We start from the raw sequence: 27,207 nt of genomic DNA on the forward strand, positions 1-27,207 counted from the left end.
CCTGTAATCTCAAGGCATAAGTGTCTGAAACATCTACTCCTCACTGTCTTTATCTTTCCCTTCCTTATCTGTTTGAAAGCTGTCATTTTTTAGTCAGACGTGGTGACTCACACCTATAATCCCAGCACTTTGGGAGGCCAAGGCAGGAGGATTGCTTGAGCCCCAGAGTTCAAGACCAGCCTGGATAACATAGGAATACCTTGTCTCTACAAAAAATTTAAAAATTAGCCAGCCAGGCATGGTGGCGTTCACCTGTGGTCCCGCCTGCTTGGGAGGCTGTGGTGGGAGGATCACTTGAGCCCAGGAGATTGAGGCTGCAGTGCCTGGATGACTGAGCAAGACCCTGTCCCCAGAAAGAAAACAAACAAAAAAAAAACTGTCATTTTTGTGTCCTTCCTCAAAACTCCCAACTACCTAGGCCCAAATTCAGTTCCCTCTGAGCTTTCCTGGGAGCATCTCCCCATCCTTAGCTCTCAAACTAGTAATAAAATTTGACGATCTGTGTAACTGTTTATTCTGAGAGGCTGTCCTGGCAGATAGAGGTGTGGGGTGATTGATTGGCTTTGGCACTCTCATCTTCCTCCTACGTCTGCTTCGCAGGGCAGAGTTACAGGCTCCCTAACCTGTTTGTTCCCTGGACGGGGTGCTTATTGAGAAGACCTTAGGAGGAGTGAGCACACATTCTGTGGAATGCTAATTCTTCCCCTCTCCTTTCACTCATCTCCAGAGCTGCCTTTGGCCAGTGACTGCTGGGAAATAGACAATTGCAGACAAATAATAGCTAATATTTAAATAGTACTCAAACCGTGTTCCAGACCCTGCTTTAATTGCTTTACATTTGTTAACTCATTTACTCCTCACAACCCTATGGGATAAGTTTACTATTATTCCCATTTTATAAGTAAGGAAACTGAGGCCCAGAAAAATTAAGTAACATGGCTAACATTACATAACAAATAAGTGGCAGAGCTAAGATTTGAACCCAGATAGTCTGGTGCCAGAATCTGACTCTAAAATGCAAATTGGCCAGTGGTCAGTTTATATCCAACAAGATTTGGATCCAGTTCCTTTTTTCTATTTCGTGGACAAATGGTTCCACAGCACACCATCCCTGAAGTGTTCAGGCAGAGGCAGGCTGACTTCCCTGTCAGATGCAGAACAGATCCTGCCTCAGATATAAGTGGTCATCTTAGGATCAATTCCATCTTCAATTCTGTAATACTTTTTTTTTTTTTTTCTTGAGATAGGATAGTGCTTTGTTTCCAAGTCTGGAGTACAGTGGCGTGATCATGGCTCACTGCAGCCTCAACCTCCTGGGCTCAAGTGATCCTCCCATCTCAGCCTCCCTACTAGCTGGGACTACAAGTGTGTGCCAGCACGCCTGGCTAATTATTGTTATTTTCTGTAGAGACAGGGTTTTGCCCTGTTGCTCAGGCTGGTCTCGAACTCCTGGGCTCAAGCAATCTGTTTGCCTCAGCCTGGGCTCAAGCAATCAGCCTGGGCTCAAGCAATCTGCTTGCCTCAGCCTCTGAAAGTGTTGGGATTACAGGCCAACGCTCCCAGTCAGATGCTTACTACTTTTCTAGGAATTCTGATCTGGGTCTGTTCCTGGGCCTGCTCGAACATCTTAGGATCAGATGGTTCATATTATGAACCAAATTCAAATACAATAAAATAACCATGCCAGACACAGTGGCTCACACCTGTAGTTCTAGCACTTTGTTAGGCTGAGGTAGGAGGATCACCTGAGGCTAGAAATTCAAGACCAGCCCTGGCAACATAGCGAGACTCCATCTCTACAAAAAAATTGAAAAATTAGCCAGGCATGGTGGCATGCGTCTGTAGTCCCAGCTACTCAGGAGCCTGAGGCAGGAGGATAGCTTGAGCCTAGAAGTTCAAGGTTACAGTGAGCTATGATTTCACTGCTGCACTCCAGCCTGGGTGACAGAGTGAGACCATGTCTCTTAAAAAATTAATAATAATAATAATAAATTTTTAAAAATAACTATGTTATTCTATGCCTAAGTGAAACAAATAAGCATTCATGCTAAGGGTTTGTAATTGTGTGCCCATACCTAGAAAAGCTTTGTTTATTTTTGCATTTAGTTGCCTAAATATAGCAGTAGACCAAGACCCACTTTCTGAGTTGACTCTTACTGCCGGAGGTTTACTGAGCCTGGACTCCAACTGAAGAGATTGTTAGAGGTTTGGAAATACCCTAAGAGAGAACCATGTTACTAGTTGTTTTCATGTGGCACCCTCTGGTCCCAAGGGCTGCTTGTTAGGATATAGATACAGTGGATTCTTTTACTGTCTCCTTAGCATGGCAGTTGTAGAGAGTTACACAATATGCCATCATTTTCAGGTACCACATCACCTCCTTTGAGCCTTTGGTAAAAGGAAATGCTTTTATCTAAGACTTTTTTTTTTTTTTTTTTTTTTTTTTGAGGCAGAGTTTCGCTCTTGTTGCCCAGGCTGTAGTGCAATGGCATGATCTCCGCTCACTGCAACCTCCGCCTCCCGGGCTCAAGCGATTCTCCTGCCTCAGCCTTCCAAGTATCTGGGATTACAGGCATGCGCTACCACGCCCAGCTAATTTTGTATTTTTAGTAGAGATGAGGTTTCTCCGTGTTGGTCAGGCTGGTCTCGAACTCCCAACCTCAGGTGATCTGCCCACCTCGGCGTCCCAAAGTGCTGGGATTATAGGTATGAGCTACTGCGCCCAGCCTTTTATCTAAGACTTCTGTACCTTTCCAGCTGTTCTAGCAACTGGGAATTGTGAGTGCTTTCTAATTCAGGAGATATCCTTCTGGATTGCAGGTATCAGTACCCCACAATGGATGAGCTAGCTGAAATGCTGCCTCCTGTTCTTACCCACCTAAGGTAGGTTCATTCTGCAGTCTTTCATGCAGTTTTTATTGACTTTCTATGGTGAATTCTTTAGTGTCTGTTTCAGAGGATATGATGGTTAGGAAAAATATTGTCACTGTCCTCCTAGAGCTTAGTGGGGTAACAAGTAAGCAAACAAATAATAAAGTTCTATAAAATAAGTCAGTGGGGGTATTGTGATAGAGAATAAGGGCAGGATCTACATTAGTAAGTCGAGTTAGGGAATTCCTCTCTAGGAAGGTGGCACACACGCTGAGACCTAGAAGATTTAAAAATCTACCTTGAGCTGGGCCCAGTGGCGGGAAGATCACTTAACAACAGCAGTTCAAGGCTACAGTGAGTTGTGATCCCACCCCTGCACTCCAGCCTGAGTAACAGTGACACCCTGTATCTAAAAAATAAAAATAAAGCTGTTTAAATTTTTTTAAAAGGGTTCATCTCACTATGAAGAGAATGGTTTGGAGAAGAATCAGAGAGAGAAAGCAGGGAGAACAGTTAAACTATTAACAATAGTCCAGGCAAGAGATAATGATAGCATGGTACTGGATGCTGCTGTTGGGGGATGATTGAAGTAGATAGCAGTAGATAGATGGATATATTCTGGAGGTAGACTCCGCTGACTTGCTGATGGGTTGGATACTGACAGCTACCAAGGATAACTCCCAGGTTTCAGTTATATATATTTATATATGTATGTGTGTGTGTGTGTGTGTGTACATATATGTGTGTGTGTATATATATATGTATATACACATATATATACGTATATTTATTTATTTATTTGTTTTGAGATGGAGTCTCACTCCATCACCCAGGCTGGAGTATAGTGGTGCGATCGCAGCTCACTGCAACCTCTGCCTCCTGGGTTCAAACGATTTTCCTGCCTCAGCTTCCCATTTAGCTGGGATTATAGGCGCAGGCCGCCATGCCTGGCTAATTTTTTTTCTGTTTTTAGTAGAGACGGGGTTTCATCATATTGGCCAGGCTGGTCTCGAACTCCTGACCTTCAGTGATCCACCTGCCTTGGCCTCTCAAAGTCCTGGGATCATAGGTGTCAGCCACTGCCCCGGCCTCAGTTATATTTTATTTAACCATTAAAACCAACTTGAAAGTAGGTGGTGGGATCCTTGTTTTTTTGTTTTTGTTTTTGTTTTTTGTTTTTTGTTTTTTTTGAGACAGAGTCTCACTGTGTCACCCAGGCTGGAGTGCAGTGGCGCAGTCTCGGCTCACTGCAAGCTCCACCTCCCGGGTTCACGCCATTCTCCTGCCTCAGCCTCCCGAGCAGCTGGGACTACAGGCGCCCGCCACCACATCTGGCTAATTTTTTTTGTATTTTTAGTAGAGACGGGATTTCACTGTGTTAGCCAGGATGGTCTCGATCTCCTGACTTCGTGATCCACTCGCCTCGGCCTCCCAAAGTGCTGGGATTACAGGCGTGAGCCACCGTGCCCGGCTTTTGTTTTTTTTTTTTTAACAGGCGCATGCCACCATGCCCAGCTAATTTTTTGTATTTTAGTAGAGACAGGGTTTCACCATGTTGGCCAGGATGGTCTTGATCTGCTGACCTTGTGATCCGCCTGCCTTGGCCTCCCAAAGTGCTAGGAATACAGGCGTAAGCCACTGCGCCCAGCTGAGATCCTTGTTTTATAATAAGGAACTGAGGCTCAGAAAGTTAGGGGAAAGAAAAAAAACACTTGCCCAAATTCTCACATCTAATAAATATCAGAGCCAGGATTTCAACCCAGGTTGTATGCTTTCAATTATGCAATGCTGCCTGCAAATGAAGTTGACTCTGTCCATTGTCGTTATGTCCCATTCACAGCCTGAAAAGCATCATTGGAATTGGAGTTGGAGCTGGAGCTTACATCCTCAGCAGATTTGCAGTAAGTATGTAGAGGATTAGCCTCAACATCCTTGAGGCAGTGCCTGGGTCACAGCTATTACTGCTCTGTTAGATGACCAGGCAGTATTCTAGGCCTTATGTCAGTTCTTTTTTTTTTTTTTTTTTTTTTTGAGACGGAGTCTCGCTCTGTCACCCAGGCTGGAGTGCAGTGGCGCAATCTCGGCTCACTGCAAGCTCCGCCTCCCGGGTTCACGCCATTCTCCTGCCTCAGCCTCTCCGAGTAGCTGGGACTACAGGCGCCCGCCACCACACCCGGCTAATTTTTTGTATTTTTAGTAGAGACGGGGTTTCACCGTGGTCTCGATCTCCTGACCTCGTGATCCGCCCGCCTCGGCCTCCCAAAGTGCTGGGATTACAAGCGTGAGCCACCGCGCCCGGCCTATGTCAGTTTTTAAAGCCTTGCTTTGTACTTACAATACCTGAAAAATCACAAATAGGGACAGTACGTCATCAATAAAAAGCAAGTCCTAGATGCTGCTTATAATGGAATTTTATACAGCCATTAAAATTAAGTTTACGAAAAGCTTTATAATGATACATGGTTTGCATACATTATAATGTTAACCAAAAAGTTAGAATATAGATTGATATAAAGTTTCTCATAGCCATAGGAAAGGACTGGAAGAAAATGTACCAAAAAATATTAATGGATTGATATGTGGTAAGATAATGTGAAATTTTATTTTCTGCTTTTTATAATTTCTCTGCTTATCAAATTTTCTATCATGAATGTAATCACCGTAGTCAGAGAAAAAAAGTAAGCCAGGGGCCGGGCGCAGTGGCCCATGCCTGTGATCCTAGCACTTTGGGAGGCTGACACGGGTGGATCACCTGAGGTCAGGAGTTTGAGACCAGCCTGGCCAACATGATGAAACCCTGTCTCCACTAAAAATACAAAAATTAGCCGGGCGTGGTGGTAGGTGCCTGTAATCCCAGCTACTCAGGAGGCTGAGGCAGGAAAATTGCATGAATCCTAGAGGCCGAGATTGTAGTGAGCCGAGATAGCATCACTGCACCAGCCTGGGCAACAAGAGTGAAACTCTGTCTCAAAAAAAATTAATTAATTAATTAAATAAGCTAGAGAGCTAGAGTTCCTATTATAAATTTTTTTATTATTTTATTATTTTTATTTTTATTTTTATTTTTTTTTGTGAGGTGAAGTCTTGCTGTGTCGCCCAGGCTGGAGTGCAGTGGCGCAATCTCGGCTTACTGCAACCTCCGCCTCCTGGGTTTAAGTGATTCTCTGCCTCAGCCTCCTGAGTAGCTGGGATTACAGGTGCCCGCCACCACACCCGGCTAATTTTTGTATTTTTAGTAGACATGGGGTTTTACCTTGTTGGTCAGGCTGGTCTCTAACTCCTGACCTCATGATCCACCCACCTCAGCCTCCCAAAGTGCTGAGATTACAGGCGTGAGCCACCGTGCCCAGCCAGACATTATTATCATTATTTCTTTCTAATACGTCGTCAGTGATAGGAGAGTCTTCTGAGGATGATATAAACTGTTTAGGTGGTTTCAGAAAAAAAAACTTTAGAAGCCCCTGTCGAGAACAAAGATATATAAGCGTGGAGCAGCCGCTTGTGCCAAGGGCACTTTCCCAGTGAGGAAGATCCACCATGAATTGAACAACTGCATATAGATCTTTGCAAGACAAGATAATTTGACAGTAAAATAAGTAATTTGATAGTAAAACCAGAAACTGGTTTCCAGATGCTAAGTCAGATTTCAAGAACTATTTTTCCACATGTTCTCCCTCTTTGTAGTCTTACTTTCAAATGTGAGGCATTAAGCCATGTAAGTAAGAATTGATCAACCATGTTCCAACTGTTTAGAAGAACTGTGGGAGTGTAGCTTTCATACTGTTGTCTTTGCCTCATCTTTCAGCTCAACCATCCAGAGCTTGTGGAAGGCCTTGTGCTCATTAATGTTGACCCTTGCGCTAAAGGCTGGATTGACTGGGCAGCTTCCAAAGTAAGTACCACATGAAGGTGTCCATCGGCTTGTCTTGGCCCATCTCAAAACAGCTTACCAATTTTTCATTGAGGTATATATACAGTTAAGGGTAAAAATGTTAAGTATACAGCTTGAAGAATGTTTACATATAAAATCACCATCCAATCAAGATATAGAACATTCCCAGCTCACTAGGGGATTCCCTTGTATCTTTTCATAATTGATACTTCCTCTCCTTCCCAGAAATTACCTGTTCTGACTGTTGTCACCAGAGATAAGTTTTATCTGTTTTTAAACAGTTTTATCTGTTAAATTGGAATCGTAGAAAATGTATTCTGCTTTTTTGAGATGGAGTCTCACTCTGTCGCCCAGGCTGGAGTGCAATGGTGCGATCTCAGCTCACTGCAACCTCCACCTCCCGGTTCAAGTGATTCTTCTGCCTCAGCCTCCCGAGTAGCTGGGACTGCAAGTGTGTGCCACCACGCCTGGCTAATTTTTGTATTTTTAGTAGAGACGGGATTTCACCATATTGGCCAAGCTGGTCTCAAACTCCTGACCTTGTGATTCGCCTGCCTTGGCCTCCCAAAGTGCTGGGATTACAGTCGTGAGTCACTGTGCCTGGCGGAAAATGTATTCTCTGTCTGGTTTCTTTCTTTCATCACGGTGTCTGTGAAACTCATCCAAGTTGTGTATAGCAGTAGTTCTAAATTACAATTTGGGCTGGGCACAGTGGCTCACGCCTGTAATCCCAGCACTTTGGGAGGCGGAGGCGGAAAGATCACCTGAGGTCGGGAGTTCAAGACCAGCCTGACCAATATGGAGAAACCCCATCTCTACTAAAAATACAAAATTAGTCGGGCATGGTGGTGCATGCCTGTAATCCCAGCTACTCGGGAGGCTGAGGCAGGAAAATCACTTGAACCTGGGAGGCAGAGGTTGCAGTGAGCCAAGATCATGCCATCGCACTCCAGCCTGAGCAACAAGAGCAAAACTCCATCTCAAAAAAATAAATAAATAAAAATAAATAAATAAATAAATTACAATTTGGCCAGGCGCAGTGGCTCACGCCTGTAATTCCAGCAGTTTGGGAGGTCAAGGCGGGCAGATCACTCGAGGTCAGGAGTTCGAGACCAGCATGGCCAACATGGTGAAACTCCGTCTCTACTAAAAATACAAAAATTAACCAGGCGTGGTGGCGGGTGCCTGTAATCCCAGCTACTCAGGGGGCTGAGACAGAATAATCACTTGAACCTGGGAGGCAGAGATTCCAATGAGCTGAGATCACACCATTGCACTCCAGCCTGGGTGACGAGTGAAACTCCGTCTCAAAAAAAAAAAAAAAAAAAAGCATGTGTATACATATGTAACAAACCTGCACGTTGTGCACATGTACCCTAAAACTTAAAGTATAATAAAAAAATTACAATTTAACAGTAGTTCTAAACTTTTCTTTAGTAACCTATTGTGTGAATACACAGAACGAGTTGTTTCTGTTATTTGGATCTTATGAGTAAAGCTGCTGTGCATATTCCTTATGTCTTTCAGTAGACATACACATTTATTTCTCTTGGGTTTATACCTAGGAGTGAAATTGCTGGGTCATAGGGCATTTGTATGTTTAGCTTTAGTAGATATTGTCAAACAGTTTTCCAAAGTATTTGACCAAGGCCAGGCATGGTAGCTCAGCCTGTAATCCCAACACTTTGGGAGGCCGAGGTGGGAGGATCACCTGAGGTCAGGAGTTCAAGACTATCCTGGCCAACATGGCAAAACCCTGTCTCTATGAAAAATATGAAAATTATCTGGGGTGTGGGGCATGATGGTACACATCTGTAATCCCAGCTACTCAGGAGGCTGAGGCAGGAGAATTGCTTGAACCTAGGAGGTAGAGGTTGCGGTGAGCCAAGATCGTGCCACTGCACACCAGCCTGGGCAACAGAGTGAGACTCTGTCTCAAAGAAAACAAAAATAAAAATACAGTAAATGAAAATGTCTTCAAAGTATTTAACCATTTATACAACAGCAGTATGTGAAAGTTTCAGTTGCTCCACATCACCAACATTTGATATTATAAGTACTTTTAATTTTAGTAAAAGACAAGCAGTTTTATTTGTGATATTAGTTTTTGTTTTCCATTACCAAAATAGCTGTAGTCATTAAAATAAGAATTTTTAATTACATCATCTTTTAAATTTTAAGCTATGCTTATAGATAGATAATCCTGTTGTTGTTGTTGTTGTTTATTTGTTTGAGACGGAGTCTCGCTCTTGTCGCCCAGGCTGGAGTGCAGTGGCATGATCTCAGCTCCCTGCAACCTCTGCCTCTCAGGTTCAAGCAACTCTCAGCCTCAGCCTCCCGAGTAGCTGGAATCACGGGCACCCACCACCATGCCTGGCTAATTTTTGTATTTTTAGTAGAGACGGTGTTTCACCATCTTGGCCAGGCTGGTCTTGAGCTCCTGACCTCATGATCCACCCGCCTCAGCCTCCTGAAGTGCTGGGATTACAGGCGTGAGCTACCGCACCCGGCCAATCCTGGGTTTTAATTTGCATCTACCTAAGGGGCAGTGATGTCAAGCATTTTTTCTTGAATATCCTCTTGTGAAGTGTTTGTTCAAGTCTTTTGCCCTCACCCTCATTCCCCTCCCCACTTTAAAAAATATTCTGCATTTGAGTGCTGGGTACATGTGTCTCAGATAGCTTCTCCTAGTCTATAGTTTGCATTTTCTTTTTCTTACTGAATGAAATGAATGAATCACTCCACAGTGAACCCCAACACCTTATCTGTGCTACTCCTTCCAAAGACATGTGGATTGTTAATGTTTGCTAACTGAAAAAGGAAGGAATTTAACTTCTAAAATCCATTCAAGGAGATAGGAAACTAAAGGGAATGCTAATGACTTTACATATATAAGCACTCCCAGTCCCAGTCCCAAACCAGAGTAAAAAATGGGTGATTCTGTTGGGAGAGGACATTTTTTTAAAACAAAAAAGTGGGAATAAGGAAAAAATTATATCCCTTGTGTTATGGGATCTCTGGGGTGTCAATTTTTCTAGCCAGAAACTTCTGTGGCTGCAGCACCTTTGCCCGAGTTCCTGTCCTGCATCCAGGAAGAGTGAGGTACACAGACAAATGAAGGGTGAAGAAGAGTTTTACTTAGTGTTAGAACAGCTCAGAGGAATGGGTAGCTCCTCTCTGTAGGCAGGTGGTCCAGTCGAGTGTTCAGCTCTTGGCAGACAGGAGGCCCTGGAGAAGGTGGCTCCTTTCCACAGGCAAGTCATTCCGACTTCTCTGCAGGTCTCTGAAGCTCTCAGCAGAGAGCTTCGCCCTTTTCTGCCAGCAGGTCGTCTCTGTAGCTCTCAGTGGAGAGTGTATTCCTCTCTGCAACTGGTTGTCCAGTCTCTCTGCCTTCTTCATCCTCTGGCCATCCTCTACCCTATTCTGGCTGAGCCCAGGGCTTTTATGGACCTCAGAAGGGAGGATGTGCATGCTGATTGGTCCATGGGCGGCCATGGGCAGGCCGGGAAGAGGTGCCACAAATCCTGACTCTGGTCTGGGCGACTGGCAATCCAGCCCCTAGCCTTCAGGGCCTCCCTGGCCTGAGGTGGGGCCTTACTGGGAACCCCGCCCCCTTCTGCCCAGGACTCTTGTCTGCCTCCTGCTCCATTCATGGCCCCGGGGCTTGGAGGGGCCCTTCCTGGGGCGCCCAAGGGTGCAGGCTGCAGAGGTGCCACAAATCCTGACTCTGGTCTGGGCGACTGGCAATCCAGCCCCTAGCCTTCAGGGCCTCCCTGGCCTGAGGTGGGGCCTTACTGGGAACCCCGCCCCCTTCTGCCCAGGACTCTTGTCTGCCTCTCGCTCCATTCATGGCCCCGGGGCTTGGAGGGGCCCTTCCTGGGGCGCCCAAGGGTGCAGGCTGCAGAGATGCCCCGGTCCTACGCCTGGGAGGGTGGCTGCAGCTGCACCCGGGAGCTCCCAGCCCGCCAACTCGGAAGGGGCCCGGCTCCCGCTTGTCCCCGGCTCCTGCTAGCTTCCCGGAGTCAGAGGCCCAGGTCTGCAGCCACGGGCACGGCGGCTGCAGCTGTACCTGGGAGGGTAAATCCTGCCTGTTCCCAGTTCCCCCAAGAGCACAGGGAGGCTGAGATCCACAGCTGCAGTTTGGGCGGCTGTAGCCCTGCCCAGGAAGGCGGGGATCCTGCTTGCTCCATAGAGCAGGAGGCCTGGGTCTGCAGCTCTGGTCCCAACCCAGAAGGGGCAGGGCTTCCGCCAGCGCCACGGAGGGTGCAGCCCCAGCCACATAGCGTGATGGCAGCAGCCACTGCCATCACTTGCATTCAACTCACCTATGCTAAAAATAATTCACTGTTAGGCCAGGCACGTGGCTCACGCCCATTATCCCAGCACTTTGGGAGGCCCAGGTGAGTGGATCACCTGAGGTCAGGAGTTCAAGACCAGTCTGGCCAGCATGGCGAAACCCCGTTTCTACTAAAAATAAAAACATTAGCCAGGCCTGGTGGTGTATGCCTGTAATTCCAGCTACTCGGGAGGCTGAGGCAGGAGAATTGCTTGAACCCAGGAGGCAGAGGTTGCAGTGAGCCGAGATCGCGCCATTGCACTCCGGCTTGGGTGACGAGCAAAACTCCCTCTCAAAACAAAACAAAACAAAAAACAAAAAAAACACTTTTTAGGTTAGAAAAGAAACAGTTTTGAACCATTTTCTTGATGAAGTACAAATGTTACATGTATGTTATTTTAATCTAAAACTATGGTATTTTATAATAAATCACTGATTTCCAGAGAGAAAATTAAGGTTTTTTTCCTGCTAAAAGATGCGTAATCTGTTAATCTCATTTTATTATTTTTTTATTTTATTTTATTTTATTCATTTATTTGTTTTGAGACGGAGTCTCGCTGTGTCACCCAGGCTGGAGTGCAGTGGCGTGATCTTGGCTCACTGCAAGCTCCGCCTCCCGGGTTCACGCCATTCTCCCACCTCAGCCTCCCCAGTAGCTGGGACTACAGGCGCCCGCCACCAAGCCGGCTAATTTTTTGTATTTATAGTAGAGATGGGGTTTCACCGTGTTAGCCAGGATGGTCTTGATCTCCTGACCTCGTGATCCGCCCGCCTCGGCCTCCCAAAGTGCTGGGATTACAGGCATGAGCCACCGCGCCCGGCCGTTAATCTCATTTTAAACAAATGCTTACTTCTTAGTACTTTTACATTGCCATAAATGTTCTAATACACCATTGCAGGACAAAGTCTCCAAAATACCACCACCCATCTTGTCAAATATATCAATAGTCTTTATTGGCTGGGCACAGTGGTTTATAAACCTCTGTAATCTCAGCACTTTGGGAGGCTGAGGCAGGAGGATTGCTTGAGCCCACGCGTTTGAGACCAGCCTGGGCAACATAGACCCCATCTCTACAAAAAATTTTAAAAGTAGGCCAGGTGCAGTGGCTTACACCTGTAATCCCAGCACTTTGGGAGGCCGAGGTGGGCAGATCACCTGAAGTCGGGAGTTCGAGACCAGCCTGACAAACATGGAGAAACCCCGTCTCTAATAAAAATACAAAATTTGCCGGGCGTGGTGGCATGCCTATAATCCCAGCTACTTGGGAGGCTGAGGCAGGAGAATCACTTGAACCCGGGAGGCGGAGGTTGCAGTGAGTCAAGATCGTGCCATTGCACTCCAGCCTGGGCAACAAGAGCAAAACTCCATCCCAAAAAAATAAAAAATAAAAATAAACAGTAGCCTGTTGCGGGCCAGGTGAGGTGACTCATGCCTGTAATCTCAGCACTTTGGGAGGCAGAGGCAGATGGATCACCTGAGGTCAGGAGTTCAAGACCAGCCTGGCCAACATGGCAAAACCCCTTCTCTACTAAAAATACAAAAATTACCTGGGACTGGTGGCACATGCCTGTAATCCCAGCTACTTGGGAAGTTAAGGCAGGAGAATCGCTTGAACCCGGGAGGTGGAGGTTGCAGTGAGTCAAGATCATGCCACTGCACTCCAGCCTGGGCAGCAGACGAGACTGTCTCAAAAAAAAAAAAAAAAAAAAAAATCTGGCTGGGCATGGTGGCTCATGCCTGTAGTCCTAGCACTTTGGGAGGCCAAGGCAGGAGGATCGCTTGAGGCCAGGAGTTTAAGATCAGCCTGGTCAACAGAACAAGACTTTATCTCAATAAAAATTTAAAAGGTGGTACATGCTTGTAGTCCCAGCTACTCAGGAGGCTGAAGGGAAAGGATTGCTTGAGCCCAGGTGTTCAAGGCTGCAGTGAGCCATGATCATGCTACTACAGTCCTGCCTGGGTGACAGAGAGAGACCTTGTCTTTTTTTTTTTTTTTCTTCACGCTTAATTCACTTTATTTTTCTTGTATAAAAACCCTATGTTGTAGCCACAGCTGGAGCCTGGGTCCGCTGCACGGAGACTCTGGTGTGGGTCTTGACGAGGTGGTCAGTGAATTCCTGATAGGGAGACTTGGTAAATACAGTCTCCTTCCAGAGGTCGGGGGTCAGGTAGCTGTAGGTCTTAGAAATGGCATCAAAGGTGGCCTTGGCGAAGTTGCCCAGGGTGGCAGTGCAGCCCCGGGCTGAGGCGTAGCAGTCATCGATACCAGCCATCATGAGCAGCTTCTTAGGCACAGGTGCGGAGACGATGCCGGTGCCCCTGGGTGCAGGGATGAGGCGCACCAGCACAGAGCCGCAGCGGCCCTGTCACCTTGCAAGGGACGGTGTGGGGCTTGCCAATCTTGTTCCCCCAGTAGCCTCTGCGCACGGGGACAATGGAGAGCTTGGCCAGGATGATGGCCCCACGGATGGCGGTGGCCACCTCCTTGGAGCACTTAACACCAAGACTGACATGGCCATTGTAGTCCCCGATAGCAACGAACGCCTTGAACCTGGTGCGCTGGCCAGCACGGGGCTGCTTCTGCACTGGCATAATCTTCAAAACCTCATCCTTGAGAGAGGCCCCCAGGAAAAAGTCAATGATCTCTGATTCCTTAATGGGCAGGGAGAAGAGATAGATCTCCTCCAGGGACTTGATCTTCGTGTCCTTGACCAAGCGGCCCAACTTGGTGACGGGCATCCACACCTTATCCTCGGCCTTCCCTCCGCGAGCTCCGCAGCCTCGGCCCCGGCCCCAGACGCCACTGCCGAAACCTCTGCGGAAGCCACCACGGTTCCCCAACCCAGGGCCACCAGGGCCTCCGGGCCCCCCTGCTGCACCGGCGTCATCCGCCATTTGGTGTTTTCTTGGAAAAGAAGCAGAGACCTTGTCTTTAAAAAAAAAAAAAAGCTTTATTGATACTCAAACCATGAGATTCAATAAGTCGATATCTAGGAACTTTTTTGAAAGGTAGTTAGTGATCCTTAAAAAGATTTAAAGAGGCCGGGCGTGGTGGCTCACACCTGTAATCCCAGCACTTTGAGAGATCGAGGTGGGCAGATCACCTCAGGTCAGGAGTTCGAGACCAGCCTGACCAACATGGCGAAACCCTGTCTCTACTAAAAATACAAAAATTAGCCAGGTGCGGTGGCACACGCCTGTAATCCCAGCTACTGGGGAGGCTGAGGCAGGAGAATCACTTGAACCTGGGAGGCAAAGGTTGCAGTGAGTCAAGATCGCACCACTGCACTCCAGCCTGGGTGACAGAGTGAGACTCCATCTCAAAAAAAAAAAAAAAAGATTTAAAGAGATGTATAATAAATGTTTAAAAAATGTAACACCTATGTAGTGCTTACTGTGTACCGGGCACTGTTCTTAAATGTTTTTTTGTCTTTGAGACGGAGTTTCGCTCTTGTTGCCCAGGCTGGAGTGTGCAGTGGCGTGATCTCGGCTCACTGCAACCTCCATCTCCCGGGTTCAAGTGATTCTCCTGCCTCAGCCTCCTGAGTAGCTGGGATTACAGATACGTGCCATCATGCCCAGCTAATTTTTGTATTTTTAGCAGAGACAGGGTTTCACCATGTTGGTCAGGCTGGTCTTGAACTCCTGACCTCATGATCCACCCGTCTCAGCCTCCCAAAGTGCTGGGATTACACAGGCATGAGCTACTGCACCCAGCCAGATGTTTTAGATATACTTAACTTTTCATCCTCAGGACAATCCATTGGTACCATTACTATCCTACAGAGACATTATTTACTTAAAATTAAACTGCTAGTAAGTTGCAGACCCAGAATATTCATTAAAGCATTGTTTTAATGCTTTAAAGTATTCATTAAAGTGGGCGGATCACTTGAGGTCAGGAGTTCAAGACCAGCCTGGCCACGTGGCCAACATGGTGAAGCCCATCTCTACTAAAAATACAGAAACATAGCCAGGTGTGGTGGTGCACGCCTGTGGTCCCAGCTACTCGGGAGCTGAGGTTGGAGAATCACTTGAACCTGGGAGGTGGAGGTTGCAGTGAGCCTGGATTGTGCCACTTCACTCCAGCCTGGGTGACAGAACAAGAGAACGAGACCCTGTCTCAAAAAAAAAAAAAACAAACAAATGATGTCTTTTGTATTCTGTTTTTTTGTAATTTCTTGTGATAAGCATATTTTTATTAAAACTTAAAATATTCCAGTCACCCGCAAACTAGATTCTAAATCACTTATCCATCTCTTCCTAAGTTTACATTTTGGAGAAATGAGGTATTTCTTAGCTAAAACACATGAACAGTGCTATTGCCAGATGCTATGGAAATTCCTTCTTACAGCCTGGCTTATTTAAAATACGTCCTGGCTGGGCACAGTGTTTCACACTGGTAATCCCAGCACTTTGGGAGGGTGAGGCAGGAGAACTGCTTGAGCTCAGGAGTTCAAGACTACCCTGGGCAACATAGTGAGACCTCATCTCTACAAAAATTTTAAAAATTAGCCTGGCGTGGTGGTGCACACCTGTAGTCCCAGCTACTTGGGTGGCTGAGGCCGGAAGATCGCTTGAGCCTGCAGTGTGCTATGATGGCGCCACTACACTCCAGCCTGGGTGACAGAGAGAGACCCTGTCAATCAATCAATCGTGTCCTAATTCTTTCTTAATATGTGGGTACTTTTTTTTGGGGGGGAGGACAGAGTCTTGCTCTGTTGCCCAGGCCGGAGCGCAGTGGCATGATCTCGGCTCACTGCAACCTCCACCTCCTGGTTTCAAGTGATTCTCCTACCTCAGCCTTCCGAGTAGCTGGGACTACAGGCATGCACCACCACGCCTGGCTAATTTGTATATTTTTAGTAGAGACGGGGTTTCACCATGTTGGTCAGCCTGGTCTCAGACTCCTGACCTCAGATGATCTGCTGGCCTTGGCCTCCCAAAGTGCTGGGATTATAGGCGTGAGCCTACTTTTCTATAGTTCATAACCTGTGCATCACTGATAACCTATGCGAAGATTTCAGGACTGCTTTCTTCCTCAGTCTTACTGGAACTATATGATCCTGCTCCAGGCATAGCCATGTCTGTCTCCCTCAGTGCCTCTTCTCCATGCTTACCCCCAATTCAGTACTTCATCCCTGATCAGCAGTACAAGTTCAGCGTAAAACCAAAGAAGAAGGCTTAACAGGAATCAGCAACATAATTTGAGTTGGAAATTTTTCTGAAAATAGACTACAGTATGCAGATTTACACAGATTGCTGCATTTATTAGACTGTGAGATGCATCATTTTGAAATGGGAAAAATTAGGAGAAAAATGTTTAAAACTCAAAAACATTCTGTAAACAACTCATTTCCTCCCACTCCCTGAAATGAAGATAGCAAAAACTGGAAGAAAGAGGAAAAAAATTGTTTTTGTCTCTTGGAAGTCATGGGAGTGATTGTTAAGTTAGTCCTTATCAGCCATAAATCCAGTGTAAATACAGAAATACAGACAGGAATAAAGTAGCAAACAGCCGTGAGGTCTAGGTCTCAGGCTTTCAAAGAAGGAATTGACAGTGTCCTTCCAGTCCCCTATTTCATAGCAGGCTTTATTATTACCCTGGAAAGGAGACTTAGTTTTTTCTGACTTGTTTCTCGTCTCTATGTTTCTTTGAAACCACCATCTCATGAAATGTATAACACTGAATTGTGGGGTTTTTCTTTTTTTTTTTTTTTTTTTGAGACGGAGTCACTGTGTCGCCCAGGCTGGAGTGCAGTGGCGCAATCTCGGCTCACTGCAAGCTCCACCTCCCAGGTTCATGCCATCCTCCTGCCTCAACCTCCCGAGTAGGAGGGACTACAGGTACCTGCCACCACACCCGGCTAATTTTTTTGTATTTTTAGTAGAGACAGGGTTTCACCGTGTTAGCCAGGATGGTCTCAATCTCCTGACCTCGTGATCTGCCCGCCTCAGCCTCCCAAAGTGCTGGGATTACAGGTCTGAGCCACCGCACCTGGCCAAGGGTTTTTCATTTGTTTTTAAAGAGATAACATATATAATTAAGTGCACTCGTTTTAACTGGGCAGCTTGGTAAATTTTTGCATATGCTTACATTCTTAACACAGAGTTTTTACCTTTTCAGCTCTCTGGCCTGACAACCAATGTTGTGGACATCATTTTGGCTCATCACTTTGGGCAGGTAAGTACCTGTTCCACCCAGAAGAGCTGTGTTTATTGGCTTGCATGCAAATTCTTGTTTTACCTCAGGAAAGAAGGGCTGCCTTAGAATTTACCTGATCCTAGCAAATAACAGTTCCAATGTAGTCTGAAAGGCATGTGGCCCTGCAAAGGTGAATCTTTAACCCATTGCCACATGGCTGTTGACACATGGAGCTATGAGAGAAGATAGCATCTCCTGCTACCTGTTCCTGTAAGGAGAATGCCATCTGTTAATGTTTGACATCACGTGCCTCCCCAAGCATCTTTAGAGCCATTAGGAGGTCTGGGAAAGGCTTCACAGAAATAGAAATTTCAGGGGGAAAAACCGTGAAATAATAGTGCTAAAAGAAGCTTAGAGATTATCTTGTTCAAGCCCCGTGTTTTTCAACTGGTGAGGAAACAAGTCTTCACAGAAAGTGGCAGTTATCGTGTACATAATTGCTGGGTAGGGGAGGGAGCTTAACTGGTAGGTGAGGGGGACCCTGGTCTTCAAAGGGAAAGGTGAGTTGGGTGACCGACAAAGGAGTGATGGAGTAAGTGAGCAGTGGGTCAGAGAGCTGTGAGGTGTCTGGAATGGGGAGATGAGAGTCGGTGCTCAGTTGTAATCTGCTTAATTTTAAATATTATCTGAAGGAAAATGGCAGAAGGGAAGAAAACTAGCATTTACCGAGTACTGATTAGTGCAAACCAAGTTGTTTTTACATGGTTCTATTAGTCTGATTTTAAGATAGGGAAACCAAAGACCAGAGAGGCAACATAACTTGCCACCACTATCCAGATGGTAAGTGTGGAGCTGACATCTGAATCCAGGTCAGGCTAAGTCCAAAATCCATAGTCTTTTATTTATCCTAGATAATCTCTAAGATTTTTTAGGCAGACGGAGTCCCGCTCTTTCACCCAGGCTGGAGTGCAGTGGCGTGATCTCGGCTCACTGCAGGCTCCGCCCCCCAGGGTTCACGCCATTCTCCTGCCTCAGCCTCCCGCGTAGCTGGGACTACAGGCGCCTGCCACCTCGCCCGGCTAATTTTTTGTATTTTTAGTAGAGACGGGGTTTCACCGTGTTAGCCAGGATGGTCTCGATCTCCTGACCTCGTGATCCGCCCGCCTCGGCCTCCCAAAGTGCTGGGATTACAGGCGTGAGCCACCGCGCCCGGCCTATTTATCATATTTTTATCAAAGTTACAAATTCACATATATTTTGTAGTAGAGAAGTTCTACAGGGCTTATTACAAAGAATCTGTCACGTACCCCATATTCTGCTTTTTAGTGGCAACCACTTTAATTCTTCCAGCTGACTCCTTTGAGTTTTGCCTCCATCTTGCCCTCTCTTTAATTGAGGTAATACTTATACATAGTGTAATGCACACATCCTAAGTGCACCTCAGTGACCATTTACTGATGTATAGTTTCATGTAACTACCACCCAGAACACAAAACATTTTCATCACCCCACGAAGGTTTCCTCATTATCCTTTCCCACTCAATAATTCCCCACCCCAAACAAGGTTTTCACTATTCTGTTACCTCCATAGATTAATTTTGACTGTTCTTAAACTTCATGTAAATGGAATGACAGAGTGCGTACTTTGTGTCTGGCTTCTTTTGCTTAACATACTATCTTGAGATTCATCCATGTCATTCCATGTGTCAGTAGTTCATTCTTTTTTATTACTGTGTAGCAGCAGTTCATTGTATTAATATACTACAAATTAGGGGTCGGGCACAGTGGCTCCACATCTGTAATCCCAGCACTTTGGGAGGCCGAGGTGAGCAGATCACTTGAGGTCAGGTGTTTGAGACCAGCATGGCCAACATGGTGAAACTCTGTCTCTACTAAAAATACAAAAATTAGTGGGATGTGGTGGTGTATGCCTGTAGTCCCAGCTACCTGGGAGGCTGAGGCAGGTCCCCCATAGTGGTACCCTGTCTTTATAAAAATTCAAAAATCGGCTGGGCGCCATGGCTCACGCCTGTAGTCCCAGCACTTTAGGAGGCCAAGGCAGGTGGGTCACCTAAGGTTGGGAGTTCGAGTCCAGCCTGATCAACACAGAGAAACCCTGTCTCTACTAAAAATACAAAATTAGGCTGGGCACGGTGGCTCATGCCTGTAATCCCAGCACTTTGGGAGGCCGAGGCAGGTGGATCACGAGGTCAGAAATTCAAGACCAGCCTGGCCAACATGGTGAAACCCTGTCTCTACTAAAAATACAAAAAAAATTAGCCAGGTGTGGTGGCACGCACCTGTAGTACCAGCTACTCGGAAGGTTGAGGCAGGAAAATTGCTTGAACCCAGGAGGCAGAGGTTGCAGTGAGCTGAGATCGCACCATTGCACCCCAGCTCTGGGCAACACAGCAAGACTCCATCTCAGAAAAAAAAAAAAAAAAAAAAGAAAATTAGCCAGGTGTGGTGGCACATGCCTGTAATCCCAGCTACTTGGGAGGCCGAGGCAAGAGAATTTCTTGAACCCAGGAGGTGAAGGTTGCATTGAGCCGAGATCACGCCATTGCACTCCCGCATGAGCAACAAGACCGAAACTCTGTCTCAAAAAAAAAAAAAAAAAATTCAAAAATCAACCAGGCTTAGTAGCACAATGCCTGTGGTCCCAGCTACTTGGGAGGCTGTGATGGGAGGATCACTTGAGCCCATAGTTCGAGACCAGCCTGGGCAACATAGCAAAAAGAAATACTTCATATAGGCCTCTGAGGGGAAAGCTAAGGCCAGTATTTAATAATTTCTAAAAAGCAAGAACATCCTCACTATATATATAAAACTCTCGCTATATATACAATGTATCTCTCTCTATATATAACTATGTATATATATAAAACTGTGTATGTACATATATATAAAAATATATGTTTAATTTAAAACATATGAGGTCATAGTGGATTGTCATAAGACTGAAGGGTTCATTTAAAATTTAAACACCCAGGCTGGTCTGAAGGTAGGGAATTATCTGAATTGATTGTTCACAGTTAGTTACAGATTGAATTCCCTGTTCTACTCTTTCCCCTTTCTCACTACTGCTCTTGACCAGTCAAAAAGATAATAAAAATTAAAAATAAATTTTAAAACATGTAAGCAAGTTAATGCTTGTATTAATTTGAAATGGAAACAAACATGGTTTTTAAACATGAATAATTCTCAACTTCACCAATAAGAGAAAAAAATTAAAAATACGTTTGTACTAGCAAGGATGTGGGAAGACAGGTAGTGTAAATAAATGAGATAGCTCTATATATCCGGATAAGGAATGATCTCTACCATATTTTACAAGGGAAAGCAAGTGTAGAACAATGTCTAGAGGAGTATAATTTGTGTTTTTAAAAAGATGAGAGTCTATTTGTTTGTTTGTTGAGACAGGGTCTTGCCCTGTTTGTCCAGGCTGGAGTGGAGTGGTGCCATCTTAGTTCGCTGCAGCCTCAACTTCCTGGGCTCAAGCCATCCTCCTCCTTCAGCCTCCTGAGTAGCTAGTACTACAGGCATGTACCACCACATTAAGCTAGTTTTAAATTTTTTTGTAGAGATGGGGGTCTCACTATGTTAACCCATGCTGGTCTCAAACTCCTGGCCTCAAGAGATCCTCCTGCCTCAGCCTCCCAAAGTGCTGGGATTATAGGCATGAGCCACCACACCTGGCCTGTCATTTGGTATTCACTTTTCTTATTATAATGCCTTTAGAATGAGACTGGGGCTCTCACAAAGTTTTCTAGTAGTGATTCGCGTACCCTTCAGTTTCAGGTAGACTCTTGTCAGTTTCCAACCGTATTCTGGGTTCATTTCATCCACATGGTTGTGAAAATGTGAAGAAATTTTTTCCATATCTTTATTTCTCTAACAAGGCTTGGTGGTGAACTTTACACATTACCCTGGATTAACAGACTTCTTAATTATCTCTGATATATTTCTTTCCTCCAGTGCAATTTCTTTCTGCTTAAAACTGCTTAATGATGTATGTGTGTATGCACACATGTATTTACATGTATGCTTATGTACTCAAGAATCTGGCAGCTGGCTCTGATGACGTCTGAGAAGGCCAGCAACAGAGTGACCATTAAACAGTGGGTGATGGAGAGGGAGACTTTTCACTGTATAGACCATTTTGTTTCTCTCGTATTTTATACCTTTAAAAGTATTGGTAATAAGATTAAAATAAATGAGCCAGGCACGGTTGAGTGTGCCTGTTGTCTCAGCTCCCCAGGAGGCTGAGGCAGGAGGATTGCTTGAGCCCAGGAGTTCCAAGCTGCAGTACATTATGATAGTGCCTGTGAACAGCCACTGCACTCCAGCCTGAGCAGCATAGTGAGTCCCCATCTCTAAAATAAAATTTAAAAGATTAAAATAAATAATGAATTACTAAATCAATAAAGTGTCATAAATGCAATGGAATATATAATTATACAATGTGTAATATTAAATGGTGGTATATATAGATAGGTAACACGGTGATTATATCAGTGAAGATACAGATTTATGGTTATTAAAGATTTGTGGTTATTAAAAGAAATGTAGCCAGGTGTGGCAGATCACTTGAGATCAAGGGTTCAAGACCAGCATGGCCAACATGGTGAGACCCCGTCTATACTAAAAATACAAAAAAATTAGCTGAGCATGGTGGTGCATGTCTCTAATCCCAGCTATTCAGGAGGCTGAGGAGGAGAATTGCTTGAACCTGGGAGGTGGAGGTTGCAGTGAGCTGAGACTGTGCCATTGGTCAGCCTGCATGACTGAGCAAGTCTCCATCTTATAAAAAAAGAAAAGAAATGTTACGTTCCATTTGTTTTACACTTTATGGTTTATATGTTTATATAACTTTTCTTACTTAATCTTTAAAACAGCCTTGTCAGATAGCTGGTTATTGTCTTCATTTTACAATATCTCCGTTTTTTTGAAGAATGGCAGAACATTAAACACACAAAGAAATCAGGGTTCAGAGTGATGAGGTGACCTAAGTTCCACAGCTAGTACTTGAATCCATAATAGGTCTTTTGCTGCCCTCATCTGACACAGAATATGGCACTGAACCAGTCTGATGCAAATAATCAGCCATTCAGCTTGCCAGTACATCAGTAGTCCCCAGGCTCTGCCCCAGTTTCCATCATGAGCCACACGATTTGGCTTGTGGTAATGAAAATGCAAATCAAACAAGATGGACTTATTCTGGAGCTCAGAAGCTTACCCATGTCTTCTCTGAATTGTTCTAGGAAGAGTTACAGGCCAACGTGGACCTGATCCAAACCTACAGAATGCATATTGCCCAAGACATCAACCAAGACAACCTGCAGCTCTTCTTGAATTCCTACAATGGGTATAGTTTTTTCCTGTTTCTTCACTTAAGTGTAAACAGGTCTAAAAAGAGGAGGGTGGGAGAAGGAGAGAGGACTGTATCTAATCTTGGGACCAGCTTCTCCGAGGTGAAAATGTGAGCCCCTTCTGGCTTTCTAGAAACATAGACAAAGATTGAGGAAATGGATCAGCTGTAACTTACCCAAAGTTATACAGCCAGTAAGGAGTAAAGCCAGATTTTGAACCTTGTCTCTGTAGCTCTTTCCTCTATATAACAGAGCCTCCCTATTTTTAGTTGAAATCAGAAAGATTAAGCCCTGTGCTAAACTCAGTTACAAGGAAAACACCCATCTCTCCTCCTCAAAGTGTAAGTCATTCTCTTCTCTTAAGGAATTTATTCCTGTAAATTAAACACTTAGGGCCGGGTGCGGTGGCTCATGCCTATAATCCCAGCAGTTTGGGAGGCCGAGGTGGGTGGATCATGAGGTCAGGAGTTCAAGACCAGCCTGGCCAACATAGTGAAACCCCATCTCTACAAAAATACAAAAATTGGCCGGGTGTAGTGGCGGGCGCCTGTAGTCTCAGCTACTTGGGAGGCTGAGGCAGGAGAATCGCTTGAACCCGGGAGGCGGAGGTTGCAGTGAGCTGAGATCGTGCCACTGCACTCCAGCCTGGGTGACAGACTGAGACTGTGTCTCAAAAAAATAAATTAATTAAACACTTAGGACTTTAGAGTTTCCACTGAAACTGTTGGGTGTTGAGGTTGTCTCCTTGTAGCATCCCAAAGAGTCCTTCAGGGTTGAGCCAAGAGCTTCCTTCCTGCTCCATACCACTCAGGATGCCACTGAAATGGCGACTCAAGAACCAAGTCATAGGGCTGAGAAGGGAAGATAGTTTCACATTCCTTGATAAATTTTGGTGTTTATGACCAGAAAATAACCTGAGTTGCTATGACTTTACCCAAAAAGGGCATTGCTTCTGCTTTGTTTTTCTAGACGCAGAGACCTGGAGATCGAAAGACCCATACTGGGCCAAAATGATAACAAATCAAAAACATTAAAGTAAGTTCCTCGGTTTCCTCAGCTGACTTGCCAAATACAGACTAATTTGGTGTTCATAGACTTACATAGACTAATTTGGTGTTCAGTGGAATTTATGTGCCTATTTGCTGAGTGACACCTCTTACTTTGCCTACCTAGGTGTTCTACTTTACTGGTGGTAGGGGACAATTCGCCTGCAGTTGAGGCTGTGGTAAGTATGTCCTCATGCTGTGAAGATGAATGAGATCAAAATGTAATAAAATGTATAGGCCGGGTGCAGTGGCTCACGCCTGTATTCCCAATACTTTGAGAGGCTGAGCAGGAGGATTGCTTGAGCCCAGGAGTTTGAGACCAGCCTGGGCAACACAGTGGGACCCTAACTCTACAATATATATTTTTTTAATTAGCTGGCATGGTGGCAGCCTGTAGTCCCAGCTACTCTGGAGGCTGAGGTAGGAGGATTGCTTGAGCTCAGGGTCAAGGCTGCAGTGAGCCATGATTGCACCACTGCACTCCAGCCTGGGTGACAGAGTGAGCCCCTGCCTCAAAAAAAAAGTATGTAGCACACTGCTGACACACTAGAAACAGTCGGTAAATACTAGTTTTTGTTCTTTCTGATTGCACATATCAGGGTTTGCTCTTTGTCATACATTTTGGAAAATTAATTCATCGTTAGATTTCATTAGATGGGATCAGTTTTTTTCTTGATTGCTTTGTGTTATGTAGTTCACTTCATGGCAAGTAGTAAAACTAAACACCATTTACTTATTGTCAGATTTCTGACAGTCTCAGCGTTTAATCTGGAATAGATTACTACCATAAATCCAGCAGGCTGGAAGGCCACCTCTGCCTCCTTCTGAAGGACATAGCACATGGATAAAAATGATATATACTCATTGTAGAAAATATGAAAAAAAAATTAAAAATAGAAGGATGAGGGGAAAATCATGATCCCATTACCTAAAGACAGAGTATTATTTTTTGCCTTATGTAGACCAGATTATATTAAATATACAAGATTTGGGGGCCTGACTTAACACTATTGATAGCATTTTTCCATTATAGAATCAGTATGTCTGTAGGTTTACCACTATTTATTTAACTTTGTTCTCATGCTAATTCTGATTTCACATTATTAATAATGTTACTGTTGGCCAGGTATGGTGGCTTGTGCCTATAGTCCCAGCACTTTGGGAGGCTGAGGTGGGTGGATCACCTGAGGTCAAGAGTTCAAGACCAGCCTGGCCAACATGGTGAAACCCCATCTCTACTAAAAATTAGCCGGGTGTGGTGGCATGCACCTGCATTCCCAGCTACTTGGGAGGCTGAGACAGGAGAATTGCTCAAACCTGGGAGGCAGAGACTGCAGTGAGCCAAGATCGCGCCACTGCACTCCATCCTGGGCAAGACAGAGAAAGACTCTGTCTCAAAAAAATAAATAAAAATAAAAATAATGTTACTGTTGAACATCCTTAGGAGATCTTTGAATCTTTGATTATTTCCTTGGGATGGATTTCCAGAAGTGGAATTAATGTGTCCAAAATTATACATCTTTACAAAGTCTTTAATACATTTCGCCAGGTTCTTTTCCAGAAAGGATATACCAGTATATTGCCACCAGCACTGTATAAGCATGCCTGTCTCACTGCACACTGTCTAGCATTGAATCTTTTTTTATTAGTAGTTAATTCGATAGGTTAAAAATAGTATCTCACTGTTTTAATTTGCATTTATTTGATTACAAATGAAGTTGATAGTTTTTCATATGTCTAATTATGTGTTTCCTACAGCATATATAACTTAACTAAATATCTCTGTGAAATTACTTGATTTCTTTGGCTGCCCTAAATAGAGCAAAACATTATGGAGTAAAGCTTTTTGGAAAGGAAGTCTAACAAATAATCAGAGGTGTAGACATAGTTGAGAAGGTTTGTGGAGTGGGGAGATGTTTGCAGGGTGAGAATATGCAGATGTGAAAGGATAACATTCGCATCTCCCTGAACTGCCCTGTAAAACACTACATGTCTGTTGTGAAATACGTGGCATGACTTGCACATAGAGGCCAATAACCCTCAGTTCCCCTTCCTCAAAAAACATTCCCCAGAGGTAAAAAGGTTATAGTGGTGACCCCAATTTATCAAGAAGGAACTTTATAAATGTCAGTGTTTTCTGGCTAAAAAGGTGGAGATACATGCTGCCAAACTTAAAAACATTTTTAAATGAACATATATACTTAATACAGGAAAATATTTTTAGAAAATATTCCTAATCAGAATGTCCTTACAATGCTAAGTATTTCTGTTCATCTTGGATCTAGTTATTTGCCTTTTCTAAATTGTGTAGACTTAAAGCAACCTTTGCAGTTACTTTTCAAGACTGTAATAATTTGGCCATATAGATAAGGCCTCTTCCTCCTTCTGAATTCCACATCTTTAATGTTTATGAAAATTCTGGAGCCCTGTCTATACCACAAGTAGGTGCTCTTTCATACACAGTCAAACCTAGTTCCCCTGCCAGAGCATTTTATCCCACAAGTGTGTAGGGATTAAGAGGAATACCCATGCATGGAAGAGCAAGAAGAAACTACAAATTCTAGTCACTGTCAGTAACTATTCTTGCTTACTTATTCATTCAACATCATATTTTGAGCATCTCCTATTTACTCAGTGCTATGAAGAATATGAAAATGAGTAAGATTGAGTCTGCATTCAGGCAGCCGGGGAGAAAGTAGATGTCAAAAACCAGTGGTTGTGGCTCACGCTCGTAATCCCAGCACTTTGGGAGGCTGAGATGGGCGGATCACCTGAGGTCAGGAGTTCCAACCTGGCCAACATGGCGAAACCCTGTCTCTACTAAAAATACAAAAACGAGCTGGGTGTGATGGCATGCACCTGTAATCCCAGCTACTTGGCGAGAGAATTGCTCAAACCCAGGAAGCGGAGGTTTCGGTGATCTGAGATCATGCCACTGCACCCCAGCCTGGGAGACAGCAAGACTTCATCTCAAAAACAAAACAAAACAAAACAAAACAGTAATTGTGGTTGTTCTACTAAGTATCAAGACTTCTTATAATGTTGTTGAAATTGCAAAGCAGTGAACCAAGGAAAGCATGATTTATTATGTTAAATCCAGATTTGAGAGTTCATTCTTCCAGAAAATATTTATAGTCTATCTACTATGTTCTAAGCACTGTGCCTATCAGTTAGGGATCCAGTTTTTAAATTCTACCTTTTAGAGTTAATGCGCATTCTGTAGTGAACGGGTACATTTGTTTGTCACTGCCTGCATTGTCCTTTGTGTAGAGCAAATCAAAACTCCCATTTGGTGATCCTGACTTTTATATTATCCCTGATTTTAGAAGAGTTTTTTATACCTGCCTACCCGCAATCCCCAGACTAAAAGTTCATCTGGATTACTGGGTCTTGCCTAGGTAGTTTTAACCACTGCTTGCTGCCACTTGCAGTCTATCATGTAGGCCACTCCTCTCCTAAAAACAACTCAAATCCTGTCACTTCAGACACCTTCTGTGGCATCCTACCTTCCACAGTCAGCTCCAGCCTGTGCCCCAGCCTCACC

At 44.7% G+C, this 27,207-nt stretch overlaps 1 protein-coding gene and 1 pseudogene across 5 annotated transcripts in view; one reads left to right on the plus strand and one right to left on the minus strand.

The window, feature by feature from the left end:
• Positions 1-27,207, plus strand: part of NDRG3 (NDRG family member 3) — a 97,097-nt gene that overhangs the window by 59,709 nt on the left and 10,181 nt on the right. For all 5 annotated transcript variants that reach the window (XM_032141828.2, XM_032141829.2, XM_058432907.1 and 2 more), the window contains 7 exons: positions 2,821-2,883; positions 4,712-4,772; positions 6,677-6,763; positions 17,228-17,284; positions 22,510-22,613; positions 23,587-23,652; positions 23,791-23,842. In XM_032141828.2, the coding sequence (XP_031997719.1) occupies positions 2,821-2,883; positions 4,712-4,772; positions 6,677-6,763; positions 17,228-17,284; positions 22,510-22,613; positions 23,587-23,652; positions 23,791-23,842 (490 nt within the window). The remainder of the gene's footprint in view (positions 1-2,820; positions 2,884-4,711; positions 4,773-6,676; positions 6,764-17,227; positions 17,285-22,509; positions 22,614-23,586; positions 23,653-23,790; positions 23,843-27,207) is intronic.
• LOC116460751 (small ribosomal subunit protein uS5-like) lies at positions 13,103-14,010 on the minus strand (annotated as a pseudogene).

The sequence above is a fragment of the Hylobates moloch genome, unplaced genomic scaffold, assembly GCF_009828535.3.
Source record: "Hylobates moloch isolate HMO894 unplaced genomic scaffold, HMol_V3 SCAFFOLD_21, whole genome shotgun sequence".
Classification (NCBI taxonomy): Eukaryota; Metazoa; Chordata; class Mammalia; order Primates; family Hylobatidae; genus Hylobates; species Hylobates moloch.